Source organism: Phacochoerus africanus, chromosome 2 (genome assembly GCF_016906955.1).
Source record: "Phacochoerus africanus isolate WHEZ1 chromosome 2, ROS_Pafr_v1, whole genome shotgun sequence".
NCBI classification, from domain to species: Eukaryota; Metazoa; Chordata; class Mammalia; order Artiodactyla; family Suidae; genus Phacochoerus; species Phacochoerus africanus.
In genome coordinates, this window is record NC_062545.1 from 121,445,315 (window position 1) to 121,464,201 (window position 18,887).

General features: G+C 40.6%; 1 protein-coding gene across 2 annotated transcripts in view; it reads left to right on the plus strand.

Annotated features, from left to right (window-relative positions):
• Positions 1 to 18,887, plus strand: part of MYO5C (myosin VC) — a 127,622-nt gene that overhangs the window by 94,466 nt on the left and 14,269 nt on the right. For both annotated transcript variants that reach the window (XM_047766327.1, XM_047766329.1), the window contains exons 29-36: positions 525 to 705; positions 4,318 to 4,411; positions 4,892 to 4,955; positions 6,779 to 6,947; positions 10,305 to 10,392; positions 13,199 to 13,297; positions 14,793 to 14,947; positions 16,901 to 16,990. In XM_047766327.1, the coding sequence (XP_047622283.1) occupies positions 525 to 705; positions 4,318 to 4,411; positions 4,892 to 4,955; positions 6,779 to 6,947; positions 10,305 to 10,392; positions 13,199 to 13,297; positions 14,793 to 14,947; positions 16,901 to 16,990 (940 nt within the window). The remainder of the gene's footprint in view (positions 1 to 524; positions 706 to 4,317; positions 4,412 to 4,891; positions 4,956 to 6,778; positions 6,948 to 10,304; positions 10,393 to 13,198; positions 13,298 to 14,792; positions 14,948 to 16,900; positions 16,991 to 18,887) is intronic.

Here is an 18,887-nt window from a genome sequence, read left to right on the forward strand (position 1 = left end):
GTTTTAGGTTCACAGCAAAATCGAGTGGAAAGTACAGAGATTTCTCACATATTCCCTACCCCCAGACACACACACACACAGCCGTGATCAACATCTCTCACCAGAGGGTACATCTGTTAAAACTGATGAACCTACATTGATGTCATTATCACCCAGGGTCAGTGTTCACACTGGGGTTATATATTCTATGGCTTTTGAAAAATGTGTAATAATGTATATCTTTATCATCGTTGTATCATACAGAACATGTTTTTTAAATATTAAAAATGTAATTTTAATAATACCTAAGATAAAATTTCTTATCATTAACTACATATTAACACCACATAACACTTCCTAACTCTCTAGAAGGTTGTATATTCCTAATTCCATAGCCTGTAGCCACGCATGTATAAGTAAACTCTGTGCTTAGTGCCTCACTCTAATTATGGGTTTTTATCGCTGCTGTACCAGTATAGGCTCAGAGTCATCAGCACAGCAGGATAAAGACCGTGTGGTTAACTTCTTGATCCTTCCTCTAACAGTGTTTTGGAGAGCCATTTCCAGTCCCAGAAGGATTGCTATGAAAAGGAGATTGAAGCTCTGAACTTCAAAGTGGTGCATCTAAGTCAAGAAATCAACCACCTGCAGAAATTATTTAGAGAGGAGAATGACATCAATGAAAGTATCCGTCATGAAGTTACCAGGCTAACGTCAGAAAACATGGTATAATCTCAGCCGTGGGCCCTAGTCGTGGCCATTATTCTAGAGATGTTATGCATTAGTTGAGTGCAATTGAGTTGCTCAAGGTGTAACATGAATTACATTTTCCAGGATAGAAGTAACTGGTTCAGAAGATAAAACCATACTATAACTCCAAGCTGGAAAGCATTTTAGGAGTGTTTACCATAGGAAGGGTCCAAATTCTCTGATATGTGTGTGTGTTTTCTTTTCTTAAATTTTTTCTATTATAGTTGATTTACAGTGTTCTGTCAATTTCTACTCTACAGCAAAATGACCCAGTCATTCATTCATATATATATATATATATATATATATATATATATGAATGAATTCATAGGATATATATATATCCTTTTTCTCACACTATCCTTCATCGTGTTCACACTTCATATATATATATATATATCCTTTTTCTCACACTATCCTTCATCGTGTTCCATCACAAGTGACTAGATATAGTTGCCTGTGCCATACAACAGGATCTCATTAGTTATCCACCCCTTGCATCTATTAACCCCAAACTCCCAGTTCCATTCCACTCCCTCTCCCTCCACCCTTGGCAACTACAAGTCAGTTCTCCATGTCCGTGGGTTTCTTTTCTGTGGAAAGTTTCAATTGTGCTATATATATATTAGATCCCAGATGTAAGTGATATCCTATCATATCATATTTGTCTTTCTCTTTCTGACCTCACTTAGTATGAGAGTTGCTAGTTCCATCCATGTTGTTGTAAATGGCATTATTTTGTTCTTTTTTATGGTTGAGTAGTATTCCATTGTGTATATGTACCACATCTTAATCCATTCATCTGTCGATGGACATTTAAGTTGTTTCCATGTCTTGGCTATTGGGAATAGTGCTGCAATGAAAATATGGGTGCATGTGTCTTTTTCAAGGAGGGTTTTGTCCAGACATATGTCCAAGAGTGGGATTGCTGGGTCACATGGTAGTTCTATATTTAGTTTTCTGAGATTCCCTCCATACTGTTTGCCATAGTGGTTGTATCAATTTACATTCCCACCAACAGTGTAGGAGGGCTCCCTTTTCTCCACACCCTCTCCAGCATTTGTTATTTGTGGACTTGTTAATGATGGCCATTCTTACATGTGTGAGGTGGTACCTCATAGTAGCTTTGATTTGCATTTCTCTAATAATCAGTGATGTTGAGCATTTTTTCATGTCCTCGTTGGTCATCTGTTTATCTTCTTAAGAGAAATGTCTATTCAGTTCTTTTGCCAATTTTTCAATTGGGTTGTTGGCTTTCTTGCTGTTGAGTTGTATAAGTTGTTTATAGTTTTTAGAGATTAAGCCCTTGTCCGTTGCATCGTTTGAAACTACTTTCTCCCATTCCATAGGTTGTCTTTCTATTTTTTTAATGGTTTCCTTTGCTGTGCAAAAGCCTGTCAGTTTAATTAGGTCTCATTGGTTTATTTTTGCTTTTATTTCTGTTGCCTTGGGAGACTGACCTAAGAAAACATTCGTAAGGTTGATATCAACATGCTTTGCGTATGTTCTCTCTATGTGTTTAGTGGTATCTTGTCTTACGTTTAAGTCTTTAAACCATTTTGAGTTTATTTTCATGTACGCTGTGAGGGTGTGTTTGTTTCATTGATTTACATGTGGTTGTCCAGTTTTCCTAGAACCACTTGCTTAAAAGACTTGTCTTTTTCCCATTTTGTATTCTTTCCTCCTTTGTCGAAGATTGACCATAGGTGTCTGGGTTTATTTCTGGGTTCTCTATTCTGTTCCATTGGTCTGTATTTCTCTTTTGGTACCAGTACCACACTGTCTTGATGACTGAGGCTTTGTAATATTGCCTGAAGTCTGAGAGAGGTATGCCCCTGCTTGGTTTGTGTTCCTCAGGATTGCTTTGGCAATTCTGGGTCTCTTATGATTCCATATATATTTTTGGATAGTTTGTTCGAGTTATGTGAAAAATATCATGGGTAATTTGACAGGGATTGCATTGAATCTGTAGATTGCTTTGGGTATTATTCCAAGCCAGGAGCATGGAATATCTTTCCATTTCTTTGCATCCTCTTTAATTTCCTTGATTAATGCTTTATGGTTCTCAGCATACAAGTCTTTCACCTCCTTGATCGGGTTTATTCCCAGGTATTTAATTTTGGGGGGTGAGATTTTAAAAGGTATTGTATTTTTGTATCCCTTTTCTAATATTTCATTGTTAGTATACAAAAATGTGACTGATTTCTAAATGTTAATCTTATATCCTACTATTTTGCTGAATTTGTTGATCAGTTTGAGTAGTTTTCATGTGGAGTCCTTAGGGTTATCTATATATTACATCATGTCATCTGCATACAGTGACAATTTTACCTCTTCTCTTCCATTTTAGATGCCTTTTATTTCTTTTGTTTGTCTGATTGCTGTGGCTAGGACTTCCAAAACTATGTTGAATAAAAGTGGTGAGAGCAGGCATCCCTCTCCCTTCTTATTGTTCTGTTGGCTTCCAGGACACCACACACTCACAGGCTTCTCATCCTGCCTCGATGGCTGCTCCTTCTCAACTTCTTTACTGGCATGTCCTCCTGTGCCTAGCCTGGAAACATTAGGAAATGTCAGGGCTGTGTCAGCACGTGAAGAGATGTTACCCCGGGCATAGCAGACCTGCAGCACAGTTAATGATTGCACATCTTTATTGTCCTTGGGTGAGACTTTAATGAGAAATTTGCAGTGAGATCCAACTGCGCCATCAAACAAGTGTTTTTGTTTTTGTTTTTGTTTTAATCTTTTTAGGGCTGCACCTGCAGCATATGGAGGTACCCAGGCTAGGGGTCAAATCGGAGCTGTAGCTGCCAGCTATGCCATAGCCACAGCAATGTGGAATCTGAGCCACATCTGCGACCTATACCACAGCTCATAGCAACGCTGGATCCTTAACCCACTGAGCAAGGCCAGGGATCTAGCCCATGGCCTCATGGATACTAGTCAGGTTCATTAACCACTGAGCCACTATAGGAACTCCCAAACAAGTATTCTTCATTTGGACTTCAGAGGCATGGGTGTTTTTATAAACTCCATAGTGGACTGAGGATTAGAAATGATGAACATTTATAGATATATATAGCTAGACAAAGAGAATTATGTAACATGATGGATCATTCCAGACCTTGGCTAACAGAACAGTGCACAGCCTGGATTTCAAAGGGCACAGGGGGACCCTTTTGAGAAGATGCTCCTGTTTCTAGATGAGATTATGTCTCTAGGCCTGGACCAAAGAGACTGGCTGCCATTTCTACACATCATCCTCCCTCCACTTGGCAGGGTGTTCCTGTATGCGCTCCCAGATAGGATACCTCCTTCTCTCCAGGAGACCTCAGTGATATGGAGGGTCATAGCTGTGTGAGAGCCACTGGCTCTGAGCATGCTGGTATTTGTTGTGACTAGATAGGTCCTGAGATAAAAACAATGACATCCATCCGGTCCAATGCTTTGGCTAGCCCTCTTATACAACTGCATTAAGCACAGCCTCCATGGGTTTAAACAGCTAGTTTGCTTCTGAGTCACTCTGGGATTTTAAAGTTTATACATGAAAGTATTTTATATTCTAATATCTCTACTTCTCCTCTAAAGATGATACCAGACTTTAAACAGCAAATTTCAGAACTGGAGAAACAGAAGCAAGATCTTGAAATCCGCCTGAATGAACAAACTGAAAACATGAAAGGTAACTGGAACCCTTATGAACCTGCTTCTAGAAAATGGTTTTCTGTACCCAGGGAATGATAGAAGTCATTGTACCCAGGAGTCTCAAACTCCAATTCTTCCTGCGGCCAAGCAGGTGTAATAAATATGAGAAGTCGGCTAGGTGGATGGTACAGTGTGGTGCATGGACATTTCAAGGTGGCAACAACCTCCAAGTTCCATTAATTGTTGCCAAATAGGAATTTGGGCCCCAGTATTGCTTGGTATTCCTATTTTTTAAAGAAAAACCAGAAATTCAAATTTTTATGTAAAATATCACAATTTAAAAATAATGGCTTGAAAAGTTTTAAAATGTTGTTCAGAACAAAAAAAAAAAACTAATCTCTAGCTGGATACAGCTTACATCATTCCTGATAACTGAAAATATGAAAATATAACAAAACCCAAATCAGAATGCAGTGATATGGCCCCCAAAGTAGTGACAGTTGTTTCATCATCATAGGAAAACTAGAAGAATTGTCTAATCAATTGAATCGCAATCGAGAAGAGGAAGGAACACAAAGAAAGTAAGTGTTAACATGTATGTATCTCAAGTCTATGCTCATATAATGCTTTTCTTTTCTGAAACTGTGCCAGATACCAAGATAGTTACTAAGTTAAAAAAGCAAGGTGTTAGCATTCAAATGTGGAGAAATACTTGCGTATACATACACACCCTTCTCTGGGAGCATATATGAGAAACAAAACAGACAACACTGGTTGCCTGCAAGGAGAGTAACTGGATGGCTGGTGTACATGGTGGAGACTTACTTTTCATGTACCCCCTTTATTCTCTTAGGATGCTATGTCATATGCAGGAATTATCAAAAAATAATTGATAATCCTTCAAAAAAACTGATAAGATTGTATGAGAGAGAACAGTTTTGCTCTCAGCAGACCACCTAGGGTAAGGCTTAAAATCCCTGTTGAAGAAGAATCTTTAGGAATTCCTCTGTGGCTCAGCAGGTTAGGGACCCAGCATTATCACTGCTGTGGTTTGGGTTTGATCCCTGGCCCAGAAACCTCCACATGCCATGGGCGCAGCCAAAAAAAGAAAAAAAGTCTTCATTGACAATCGCCCCAAATTACATCCTAACCAGTAGAGGCCCTGGTGGAGCTTCATAAAGAAAATGTTCTCTGCCAACTTGTTGAGATACTTTTATAAAAAAATGTTTTTGAAGCTTTCAATTCTTTTGTAATAAAATATAGATTTAGTTATTTATACATAACTCAAATTAGAATTACAATTTTAGAATTTCACATTCATTAATAAGGTATCATTTTGTATCCTAGTGTTTCCCCATATCACAAAACATCACTCATATCAAATAATATTTTTTTATAAATTAGATTGTGCTTTTGCATGTTAAAAATATTTGGTAAAACTTTATAATTTTCAGGAAAGCCAGTTACCCTGACTTCTTCACTGTGAATTTTATGCACAACCATTTCTAAGTGATCCTAATTACATTAAGTTTGATTCCTATTTATTTATTTATTTTTGTCTTTTTGCCATTTCTTGGGCCGCTCCTGCGGCATATGGAGGTTCCCAGGCTAGGGGTTGAATCAGAGCTGTAGCCACCGGCCTATGCCAGAGCCACAGCAACGCGGGATCTGAGCCGTGTCTGCAACCTATACCACAGCTCACAGCAACGTCGGATCCTTAACCCACTGAGCAAGGGCAGGGATCGAACCCGCAACCTCATGGTTCCTAGTCAGATTCGTTAACCATTGAGCCACGACGGGAACTCCACCCATTTATTATTTAAATCATCAGAGGAATAGAAGTCAAACTTATCAGTGTTCCATTCCAATTGAAAAATCCTCGAGGTACTTAATTTTGAAGAACAATAAATGGACATTCCATTTCCCAGAGAACATTTTTTGTCATGTGACTTCATTGGTAGAATTGGGATAAAGGAGGGCCCAAAACAGTAGGAAAGTGATGGGCACCATTTGGAAACTTTTTGGATGGGTCTCCTTTTTTTGTATGATCCCTGACTTTTTGAGTATCTGATTCCCAGAGGAGATGATCACTGGGCTTTTGGTCATAAGGGTGTGAATGGGTAGGGATGTCCTGTGAGAGAAGTCAAGGGGTGTAGGCAGGTGGAGACAAGAACATCTCATCAGGCTAAGGAGACTGGAGCAGCCATGGATAGGTTTATGTCCCAGCTAACACTGGTCTTGTCCCCACACTTCAAGCACTCCCCTATTCAGCTACTATTTGCTTCACACATAAATTGGCTAAAGTATTTTTCCATCTTTGGAAATATCAGCGCTTGCTTTAATGATGCTTGACTTCTCCATGATGGTCAAACTGATACTGACATTTCCTCAATCCTTTTCTCAGGACCATAGAAGCCCAAAATGAAATACATACCAAAGAGAGAGAGAAGCTGATGGATAAGATTCAAGAAATGCAGGAGGCCAGCGAGCACTTGAAGAAACAATTTGAGACTGAAAGTGAAGTGAAGAGTAGTTTCCGGCAGGAAGCATCTCGTCTCACTATGGAAAACAGGGTGAGAAGTTTCTCATTTGTTGATAAATGATTGCCTGTGTGTAGGTATCACTGAAAGGAGGGACACACCACCTAAAGCATCCCTGAGCAGCTCTGTCCTCTGCCAGAGCAATCTGTTTCCTTATCTCCAAAGATGAGTGGTCTCTGAGGTTAGAGCCACTGCAGAGGAGACTGGTGATTTACATACACTGAGAGAGGAGAGGGGGCAAAGTCCTGAGCACTGTCCCATGGGTGTTACCCGTCTGCGATGGCGTGCCCTGGCCCAGAGCACATTGAGGATTGCAAGCTGACCCCATTAAAGGCCCATGCTTGCTTCTGGGGTGTGTGCTCTGCCTACAGTTTTCAGAGTCAAAATGTTCTTCTATGAAATGATCATGATAGTAGATGGCTAACTTTTAAATTGTGAAGGTCTTCCTCAAATTCTCAATGCCCTTGTCAGAATAAGATTGGGCAACTTTGTCAGCTCTCAGAAATTCTTTTGAATGTTTACTGATGTGTGAAGCCCACAAGGAGGACAAGCAACAAAGTAGTAGGTAGGGTGATTTCCTGGGAAGTGGACACTCTCAGGCCCCTTCCTGACAGCCTCCAAAACTGTGACTAGGGTGTGCTCCTCAGGGCAGTGGTCAGCCTAGACATGCCCACAGGCCCTGCTCCCCATCATCAGGGCCCCTATTTCCTATCTCACAGGAAAAACACGATAGAGTAAATCCTATAGTTGCAGTGCCAGGATTTAACTTTGAAGAATCATTATATATTAAAAGAGGAATCCAGAGAGTTTAACACTTAACAGGAACTAACAGATTCCCATCAGGGCATCTGGATGATAGCCATCTTTTCTTATAGGGGGTATAACGTTCTGAGAGAATAGATTTCTCACATTACACCAGATAAGCAACAGTACACTGAATGTGTGTGAGAGGCTGCCCCTGCCTTCTGCTGCTATGAACTGCGGTGTGTCCCTGGGATCTCAGCTGGAGCCTGTGGTGAGGGAGAGGATGGGCGAGTGGTCGTGTGTGTTTCACTTCTTGTCCTGTGGGAGCCTTCAGTCCCAGATAAGTGCATGTGGCTCTGGGTGTTGTCAATCCCTGAGGTGGGTGGGGTATGTGTGAGTTTGTTTCTGATGCTTTGGGAGCAGTGAGTTCCCACCTAGTGTCCCTTCTCAAAACCCCCCTCCCCCATGTGTGTGGTGCTGCTCCCAGGAAGGAAAGGGCCAGGCCTGCTTCTTCTGCAGGGCACTGAGCTTGGGGCCAATCATAGCTACCTGTTCACAGTTCCTGAACCAATTGCCTCAGTGTGTTACAAATGAATAGTGAATATGCCACAAAAGGATATAATTTCTACATCTTAGGTGGTGATTTTATGCACAAATGAGACAGTATTAGTCTTCTAGAACTACTGCAATGAAATACCCCAAACCAGGTGGTTTAAAACAGCAAACACTGTTCTCTCACAGTGTGGAGGCCAGAAGTCCAAATTCAGGGTGTCCAGAGGGCTGCACTCCTCCAAGGTCTCTAAAGAATTTTATCTTGCTTCTTAGAGCTTCTTAGAGCTCCTGGCATTCCTTGGTTTGTGGCAGCACAATTCCACTCTCTGCCTATTTCTTCATATGTATGTCCTTTTTTGACTGTTATATATCTCATTGGATTTAGGACCCTTTCTGATCCAGTATGATCTTACATTAATCCTTAGTTTAATTGTGACTGCAAAGACCTTATTTACAATTAAGGTCACATTCTGGAGTTCTAAATGGACATGATTTTGAGGGGACACTGTTTAACCTGCTTTGCTATCCTTTGAGTCAAAGAAAATCTCTATTAAAAAAAAGAAAAAACACTTTAAGTGATTGTTTTACTGTCTATCAAAGAAATTCAAAATTAAAACCAGGCATTTTTCCCCTCTCAAATAATAGAGATCTTATGGTGCTGGTGAGAACACCCTGAGGCCTTTCACATGTGGTTTCCAGGGATAGACACTTGTGGCAACTTTGTCAGGGATGGTTTGGAGGTAAATCATCAGGAACATCTGGAGGTGCATTCCCTTTGACTGAGTAAAGCAACTTCTGTCCTAAGTAAGCCATCAGATATGTGGACAAGTATTTTTTGACCATTTTTCAGAGTGGTCAGCCAAGTGTTATTAGTCACAGAAAAAAAAAAAAGATTTCAGCAATAGTGGGCAGATTTAAATTATTATATATCATATGACTTAGCCATTACAATGACAGCTGGGTATATTACCAATGACAGGGGGAAAGTACCTGCAATATAAGAGAGAGAAATATACAGTTTAAAACTTTGCGTGCAGTATGACCCAGTTTTATAAAATACATATGTGCCGTATTAGAAATAAAATGAAATAAATCAAAATGTAAGCAGTAATGTCCTCTAGGTTCTGGATTCATGGGTGCCTTTTTTTATTATTATTACTGGATGTATCATAAAATAGGCTCAAATAGGAGGGAAGAAACTGTACCCACATCCCCACTTGTAAGGCCAGATGAAGTTCCTAATGTCTTTGTTGCAGAGAGAGATGACCACTGAGTAGAAATAGTGCCACTTCCCTTGGCCCCGAGAGTCCACGAGGGCCCACGCCTTCAGGGACTGACTGCATGGTGGGCATTGATGGGTTGGAATAGCCTGAATCCTTTCTATGTCAAAGCCCTTAAATTCAGGAAGTACCTAAACACTCTCTGCCCTTTATAAGAAATATTTATAGACAGGACTCTTCTGGTTATTGAGCCAAATCAGCATGGGCAGGACCACCCCCTTATCAGAAAAGAGAGACAAAGTTAGGACCCAAATCTTTGCAGTTTCTCTGCCTCCAGCTTCTGACATCCAGAGAACCTATTTTCACACCTGCATTTTTTAAAATTTTACACAATGGGCATTACCTTATTAAGGGAAAATTAGATCAAGATAAATGTGGTATATCCACATCATAGGATATTATTCAGCCACAAAAAGAATGAAGTTACAAGCTACAGCATGGATGTACTTGAAAATACTATGTTCAGTGAAAGAAGCTAGACATAAAAGGCCACATATTATGTGATTCCACTTATATGAAATGTCCAGAATAGGAAAATATGTAGAGATAAAAAGTAGATTAGTAGTTGCCAAGGGCTGGAAGGGAATAGGGTAACAAAGGGGTGTTAATTAAAAGTTGTATGTATCTTTTTGATGTGATGATAATATTTTGGAATTAGATAGTGGTGGTGATTATACAACTGACTATACTAAGAAATCATTGATTGTATAATTTAAATGGGTGAACTGTGTGGTATGTGAATTATAGCTCAATAAAACTATTGCAAAAAATATTAAGATGCTTCTAATGTTCTCATTTCTTTTGATTTCTGTAGGATCTTGAAGAAGAGTTGGACATGAAGGACAGAGTGATTAAAAAGTTACAAGATCAAGTCAAGACTCTAACCAAGACGATTGAAAAAAGTAGGAAAAATAGCAATTCACTTTTCTATTTTTTCAAACTTTCAGCTAAAGTCAAAATGTATTGATATTGTTATTCTCTGATGTGATCTAAATTCTTTGAAAACCAAAGGAATGAGTCTCAACTGGCAGGTTTGGGGCTTAGTGATGGGCTAATGGAAAGACCTTTTAAGACAGGGTGATAATCACTGCTTTTCAGATAATATCAGATATGTTCTGGTAATGAATATTTTTAACCCTTTCTCTATTAGTTCTCTCCTTGCAAAAATGATACTGTGAAAAAGTTTCAAGTTTAATTGCTTTAAAATTTACTTCCTCTCTCAGTATGTGGGTCAATATCCCAGTTTCTCTTGGAAAAAATAAGTAGGCAACTAAGAGACCAGACAGTAGTCTTGAAGACAGACTGAACTTTACACTGAGCATCATCAGGAGCTCCTGGGAAAAAGACCATGCACCTTCCTTTCCTTTGCCTGCTTCTGTATCATTGGACTTCAATGACTTCTGCCTTCTAATTCTCTTTACTCTTTTGTTCAATAGTGTTTCTTCCTCCCAACCTTTATCACTAAGTCTCTATTTTCAACTCTCTTGCTTTTTCTATGTTCATTTCTTTGAAGAGTTCCTTTCTTGTTATTTATTCAAATCTGACCTCACATTTAAAATGTCCAAAACCAAAACAAGGATATTTCCCCTTCAATAATTAATGATTAAGGTCAGTCATGAAGGCATAGACCATGTCTTTCCTTCCACTTGCCCCATGATGTCCTCAATGTTGGAATGGATGAATGAACTGCCATCTCTACATAAGGACTTCTAAAATCCACCTGCCATCCTCACTTTTCCTGACTCCCAGTCCCCTTTTGCCCCGAAGACTACTCCTTCACCTTTCTATCATTACCTCCAACCTAATGTGTCTAAAGGGGAACACATCAGCTTCCCTTCCTGTATTAGTCACCTATTGTCATATAACAAACTGCCCACAAATTTAGCAACTTAAAACACACATACTTAACAACACAGTTTCTGAAGGTCAGGAATCCAGAAGTGGCTTAGCTGGGTGGTTCTGCTGGAGTTGCAGTCAAATCATTCATCACAGAGATGCAGTTATCTGAAAGCTTCCCTGGGGCTGGAATGCCTGTTTCCAGGCTCATTCACGAGGCTCTTGTCAGGCAGCCAGTGCCTCCTGGACACTCAGTAGGTGGCACTAGCTCCCAAAGAACATGATCAGATACAAGTCGCCACACTTAGGAATACCCAAAGTATGATATTCTTATCAGGTGTTTCTGCTTCATTTATTGTTCTTCCTGGTCCAGATGCAGTTTGCCAGTCAGAGGTCATTCTTATCATAAACAGGTTGCTTAGTAAAACAGCTAACATTCTGCCTTTATCAGTCTCCAAGGAAACAGAGCTAGTAAATCAACAGAACAAACTCTGATGCTATAGAAGAGAGTTCTGTTAACTCTTTACCTGCAGTATCTTCTTTTTCACCCTTCAGTTTTCTTGGCCCAACTGAAGTGCTTCTTCCTTCAGAAACCATTTCCTCAACAGTACCAACCTACCCCTTCAAAAATTCTTATGTCCCTTATGTTAATTTCCTATGGCTGCCTAACAGATCACCATAAAATTAGTGACTTAGTATATCTTACAGTTCTGGAGGTCAGAAGTTCAGAATGGTTTTCACTGGATTAAAATCAACATGTCAGCAGGGCTTCTGGAGGCTTTGGCGGGGGGGGGGGAGTTCTATTCCCTTGCCTTTTCCAACTTCTAGGGGCTATCCACTAATCCACGAGATGACTTGTGGACATCTTCCACCATTTTCAAATTCAGCAGCATAGCATCTTCAATATCTTTGCCTCTCTAACCTATGCTTCTGTTATCACATCTCCTCCTTGCGGTACGGACATGAATCTCTGGTGACTAGAGGGCAGGCTGTGGCCCACCCAAAGATATCCACATCCCAACCCCCAGAATCTGTGAATATGTTACCTTATGTGGCCAAAGGGGTTGCAGATGGGTTTAAGTGAAGGCTCTTGAGATGGGGAGAGTATCCTGGATTATCCAGGTAGATCCAATGTAATGACAAGAGCTCTTATAAGAAAGAGCCAGGAATGACAGAATGAGACAAGGTGGTGTGAAAGTGGAAGCAGAGAGAAAGGTGTGGTGATAGAAGCAGAGGTCAGAGCTAATGGCCACAAGCCAAGAGATGTGGGCAGCTGCTAAAAGCTAGAGGCAAGAAATTAGTTCTCCCCGTGAGCCTCCAAAAGAAAGACAGCTCTACTGATACTTTGATATTTTTAGTGCTGTGAGATCTATATCACTCTTATGACTTCCCAAGATGTAAGTTTAAAAAAAAATTGTGTTCTATGCCACTGAATTTATGGCACCTTGTTATAGCACTTGGGAACCAAGTCCAGCCCCCTTGGGATCATGCAGTTTGGTGCATTTCACACCAGATGTTTCATGAACCTCATTTCTGCAGCATCAGCATCCTGAAGGCAAGCATCAGCATCCTGAAGGCAAGAGCAACATCTTAGATTGCTTTCTTATCCCCAATGCTCTGTAGATACCAGGTGCTCATGAGGATTCTGTCAAGGGTAACTCAGCCTTGTTAGCAGCAGCTATACTCATTGCTATACTCACAGATAAGAATCACTACCAGAACAAATTTTTCAGGGTTCAATAAAATTTTCATTTATCAGAAAGCCACAGGAGTTCATATGCAAACCAGCCAGAATGGGGTGGCAAGACAGAGTAGTCTCATGATAAAGTCTATGCAAGTTGTGTTTAGCTAATTGTTTGCCTCTGTCTACAGCCAATGATGTGCGCTTGTCATCAGGACCCAAGGAATACCTAGGAATGCTGGAATACAAAAGAGAAGATGAAGCCAAGCTCATCCAAAACCTCATTATTGGTACTGAAACCCAGAACTCTGAATTTTTGCTTTATCTTTGAGAACTTGGGTATCAGTCATTGCCACAGTCCTGGGTGGGGTTGTCCCTCTTCTTCCTCCACTGCTTGGGCAGAGCTTCTCAGCCTCAGCACTGTTGACCAGATAATTCTTTGTTTGGGAGCTCTGCACTATAGGATAGTGTGCTGCATCATTGGCTTCTGTTCTCTAGAAGCCAGTAGCAATTGTTAGTCATGACAATAAAAAAATGCCTCCAGGAAGTTCCCCTTGCGGCTCAGCAGGTTACAAACCCAACTAGTATCCATGAGGATGTGGGTTCAGTCCCTGGCCATGCTCAGTGGGTTAAGGATCTGATGTTGCCTTGAGCTCTGGTGTAGGTTGCTGATGTGGCTCAGATTCCGAGTTGCTGTGGCTGTGGTGTAGGCCAGCAGCTGCAGCTCTGGTTCTGTCCCTAGCCTGGGAACTTCCACAGGCACAGCCCTAAAAAGCAAAAAAAAAAAAAAAGAAAGAAAGAAAGAAAGAAAGGCCTCCAGACATTGCCAAATGCCCTCTGGGGGTACCTTGCCTTCAGTTGAGAAGCACTGCCCTAACCTCTTCCCAAGACTAATCACATGGCGAGGGTAGAAGACACATCTTCTCTTTGTGTCTTGGCACAGGAGCCATGGGAGGAGTAATTGTGGCTCCCTTGCTCAGTTACAGGAATCTCCTAGTGTGCATGCCCTAGGGTTGGTAGACTTCAAAACAATCTCTCTAGACTGTCTTCACCATGAAAAGCTCAAGATTTTCCAGGAAGAAGGAGAAAAGCTGCCTCCCTATCAGCTGATTCCAATACGTCAGAGCAGAGAGCCCATGTGTAGCCTTATTCCTCTTCCCCTGAGTGACCCCCTCAGAGCACACAAGCACCCCCACCCTTGCCTTTCCACCCTCACTGGTACTGTGGGGCCTCTTTGTTCACCTGTCTTAATGCAGACATGGGGAGGTCCTTGTTTGCTTATCTTTGCTTGTTCTATAAAGTTTCTCTCTTCCCTTCATCCCTACTCTTGTCTCCCAGCCATTCTCTTCTCCTCAAGGCCAGCTGGTCCTTCTCTGCAGGACTGCTGTGTACTATTCCAAGGCAGGTGCATGTGGTCACTGAGATCGTATTCCATCCTCATCAGAGAGGTGACGTGGGACTGCATGGAACACCCTCTCTTACCTTAGAGATCTGAAATCCAGGATCTTCACACCTGGGAGAAGTACAAATTCTGTGTTTTATTCAATCTTACAAAAAGAGAAAGTATTTTGCAAATGAGAAGTAAGAGGAAAAGGTGGCCCCTGTATGTATATTTTTTGCCGAGAAAAGAGCCAGACTGAATTCCTCAAAGAGAAAAGATATCCCCGTGCATTCAGACACTGCATCAAGTATAGAAAAGCAGACAACCCCTGCCCCATCATCACAGATTGCTTAATGGGAGAGCTGACCATCAGCTGTAATTCTCACTGACTCTCTCTGCTCCAGACCTGAAGCCCCGCGGTGTGGTGGTGAACATGATCCCCGGGCTGCCGGCTCATATCCTGTTCATGTGTGTTCGCTATGCAGACTCTCTAAATGATGCCAACATGCTCAAATCTCTCATGAACAGTGCAATTAATGGCATCAAGCAGGTGGTTAAGGTAGGAACTACTTTTGATGTTGCCCTTGGTATTATGGCTACTTTAGGACTACTTGCAGAAATGCCCACACGCCCATGTTTTTCCGACCCTTCATTTCCAGTCTTTGGTCAACCATGTGATTCCTCAAACCCATCTGAGCCCCAATCTGTGAAAGAAGCCAAGCTGTTAGGAAAAGACAATTTAGGCCAGAGAGCCCAAAGGATAGGGATCTTCCAATGTACCTCAAATCCTTACTTGCAAGATTACAGCCTGGTAGCCACTACCCCATCACTTCTGTCCCCTTAGGGTATGAGATTTCTGGCTGCAAGGAGTATGTGTCTATCTAGCAACAAGTGTGAATGTGAAAGAATGGGAAGGACTGAAAATTATTCATCTTTTCTCTTGACACTTCTATAATTCTCCTTATAAAACCATAGTATGCACTTTAATTCCTAGCCCAGAAATGAAAATAAGCTGTAAGGGAGCAGTAAAATGCAGATCCATTATTTTTCATTCCCCTTCCAAATGAGAAGCATTATTTTCTATTTTGATACATATTTGAATTTTTTAGTTGGGGAAGTCCTATTTCACTTTTAGTAAAATAATTTGTGCAAAAAGAGTCATGAATTAATTATATTTTAAATATTCTAGGAAAAGGGAAAAACAAAAACAGTGAGTTCATGATAAGTCAGGGTATGGGTAATTCTTTCCCCCTCACCTCCCCCAAATTTTTATGCCAAGAATTCATTATTCATTAGGAGTTAGGAATAGAAAATTAGCATTGATTTGATGCTGACTGCTTTACAGGCACTGTCTTCACAAGAGCTACCAGCATGTTCTTAGGACAGACTTCCATAAATTGATGTTTTCCCTGTCCATATTTTCATAAATTGGATTTTCTCATGATACACTTGTATTGTTTTCCAGGTTATAGATGCACAGTATTTGTACCATCTTGCTGCTGAATCAATGATACATGGCATAAGAACATAAATCTTTTCTTGCTATCATCTTCCATCTCAACTTCTTCAGTGGCTCCCTGCCCGCCTCCCTCCACATTAAAATAACCCTCACTTGGCCCACATACCACCTTGGCCACTCTACCTTTTTGCCCTACCCGCCCTGGCTGCCAATATGCTTAAAATTATCATCTCCACCAATTATTTTTCACTCCTTACAATCTGGCTTCTATCCCTATCGCTCCACAGAAGGCTCACCAGTAATTCCTCTTGGTAAATCCAATGGTATTTTTTTAAGTTTTATTCTCTTTAAGTGGATTGAAGCAGTAGCACCATTTCTTTGAAACCCTCTGACCTTGTTTTTCAAATCCCAGAATTTTCCTAGTTTTCCTCTTCCCTCTCTGGTCACTGTACCCTTGCTTCCTTTGCTCGTTCCTTTTCCTCCTTCCCACCTACGTGAAGGTGTTTTGGGTAACAGAATCCTTGATCCTGAGCTCTTGTCTGTCTACCCCTTTCCTTCAAGAAGGAAGCTCTAAGGATAGCCTCTGTTTCTTCCTGCTTCTCTGCTGAGGTTTTCTGAGGTGCCCTGGTTCCCAGTCATGGAGGCAGTATTTAACTGTGTCCTATGTATATGTCATGTCTGTCTTTCCAGTCAGAATGTGAACTTCTGTCAGAATGTCTTGGCAGGACCAAGACATTTCTCAGGCATTCCTGCAGTGCCTGTTTCAAGCATCGGAGCAAGTGACATAACCTGTACAGAAATACTTTGCAAACTGTAAGCTTCTAAATAAACATAAGAGCTTATATATATGTATATATATATGCACACACACACACACATACAGACAGTATAAATTCAATAAAGGCTCTAGTGAATGAAAGAGGTATTCATTTTGACCAAAAGCTACTAGCTAACCAAATAGGTAAAATATGTATGTTCTTGGTTCAGAGTCATCAGTAAGTACCAAATCCAACTTTATCTTTTCTTTTTCTTTTTCTTTTTTTTTTTTTAAAGGAACATTTAGAAGACTTTGAGCTGCTGTCCTTTTGGCTTTCCAATACCTGTCATTTCCTCAATTGCCTGAAACAGTACAGTGGAGAAGAGGTAGGGATGCTTCCCTGCTTTGTGCTGACTGCCACTCTCATCATAGGGGTTAAGAATGGAGCTGCCCAGTTCGAAGGACAGCCTCTGCTTCAACTGGCCCTCAGGCTTCCTCCCCACCCAGGAGGCCACATCCATATAGTTGGCTAGATAGAAATCACAGGCAAAAGACTTCTAGAAAGACACTTAAATTCTGAAATTATTTTAGAACTATTTTATTTGACTTTTTAGGGGGTGGGAGACGAAGGAAAATAAACAGCTTTATCATTTTGCCAGGTAAAGGAGAGTCACAGCAGGCTAATGCCTTAGAAACTGTGCCACCTGTTTTATTTGACTTTAAATCATCCTGGAGTATGGATGGTGCTGTCAGCCCATTTGAGAGAAGAGAAATCTGGAAAGCAGAGGTCTTCTGTAACATACCCAAGAGTATAACAATAAAGATAATGATAATAACAGCAAAAAAGAAAGAGCAGAAGGAAAGAAGGGAGGAGGGTGGGAGGATGCTTAACCATTGGGCATGGTACTAGGCCTCAGTTTCCTTGATTTAAAATACATTTTTTTTTTTGGTCTTTTTAGGGCCACACCCTAAGCATATGGAAGTTCCCAGGCTAGGGGGTGAAATCGGAGCTGTAGCCACTGGCCTACACCACAGCACAGCAATTCCAGATCCGAGCTGCATCTGTAAACTATACAGCTCATGGCAACGCTGGATCCTTAAGCTGCTTAGCGAGGGCAGGAATCAAACCTGCTTCCTTATGGTTCCTAGTTGGATTCGTTTCCACTGAGCCATGATGGGAACTCCAGATTCAACAACCATTTAAGTTTTCTTCTGGTTGTAGAATTCTAAAGTTTTTAATATTAGGACTCTCAAATACAGCCTTTAGTTCAACATGCCTGTTTCTTCATAGATATTCTCCCTGCAAGATTCTGATTGTTCCTCCATAATCTGTAAATCCTTTGCCATCCTGACTCTGCTTTCAAGAGACTGATGTTATAAAGAAGTTCTCTGCCTTCAAGTACTCACAGAGGAAAATTTCACTGGCCTAAAATAGCAAATGGTTTTTATGGTTTTCACTGATCCCTAAAATGCTTATACCATTTAATATTCTCACCAATAGTATACAAAGGCTTGTGTCTCAGACCCTTACCAACACTAGGTATTGACAGACATTTTGTTATTATCAATCTCATGGACATAAAACAATACTTTGTTGACTTAAATTTCATTTAGTTGGCCACTAGTGAGGTCAAGCATCATTTCATTTGATTACTATTCATCTGGGTTGCCTTTTAAATTGTGTATTCAGTATCTAGTCTTCATTTTTCTCAGGGATGATTATTTTTCTCATTGATTTGTAGGATATCTTTACATGTTATGGATAGATTGTGGCTTCTATTTCTCTTCATGGAGTCCTTCGTCATACACAATTTTTGCATTTTGATGTACTAAAATCTATCAGTTCTGTCCTTTTACCATCTGTGGTTTAGTGTCTTACTCAAATTCTTCCCTGCCCTGAGTTCAGGAAATTATTCTCTTTCACCTAAACTTATTATTCAAATCTAGAGTTAACAGTTATGCTTTTATTCAAAATTGGTGTGATTATTTACCTATCCCCAATGGACGTGTAAAGTAAGGATCCTATATCTCCTTCCACATGGGTAGCCAATTGTCCTAATGGAGAGAAAGTAAAATAAAATACGAAAGTAATCCTGCTCCAGCTCATAGAACAAAAAGAGAAGTAAGTAAAGAAAATCCAACCTCTCATTAGAAGAAATACCGAAGTGGGGGCACAGGCCAATCCATTGAAGACAAACTGGCATTTGTGGGGCATTGATGGAACAGAATACTATTCAACACCATTTATTTCTTTTATCTTTGCTTTGCCCCCTTTGGCCTTTG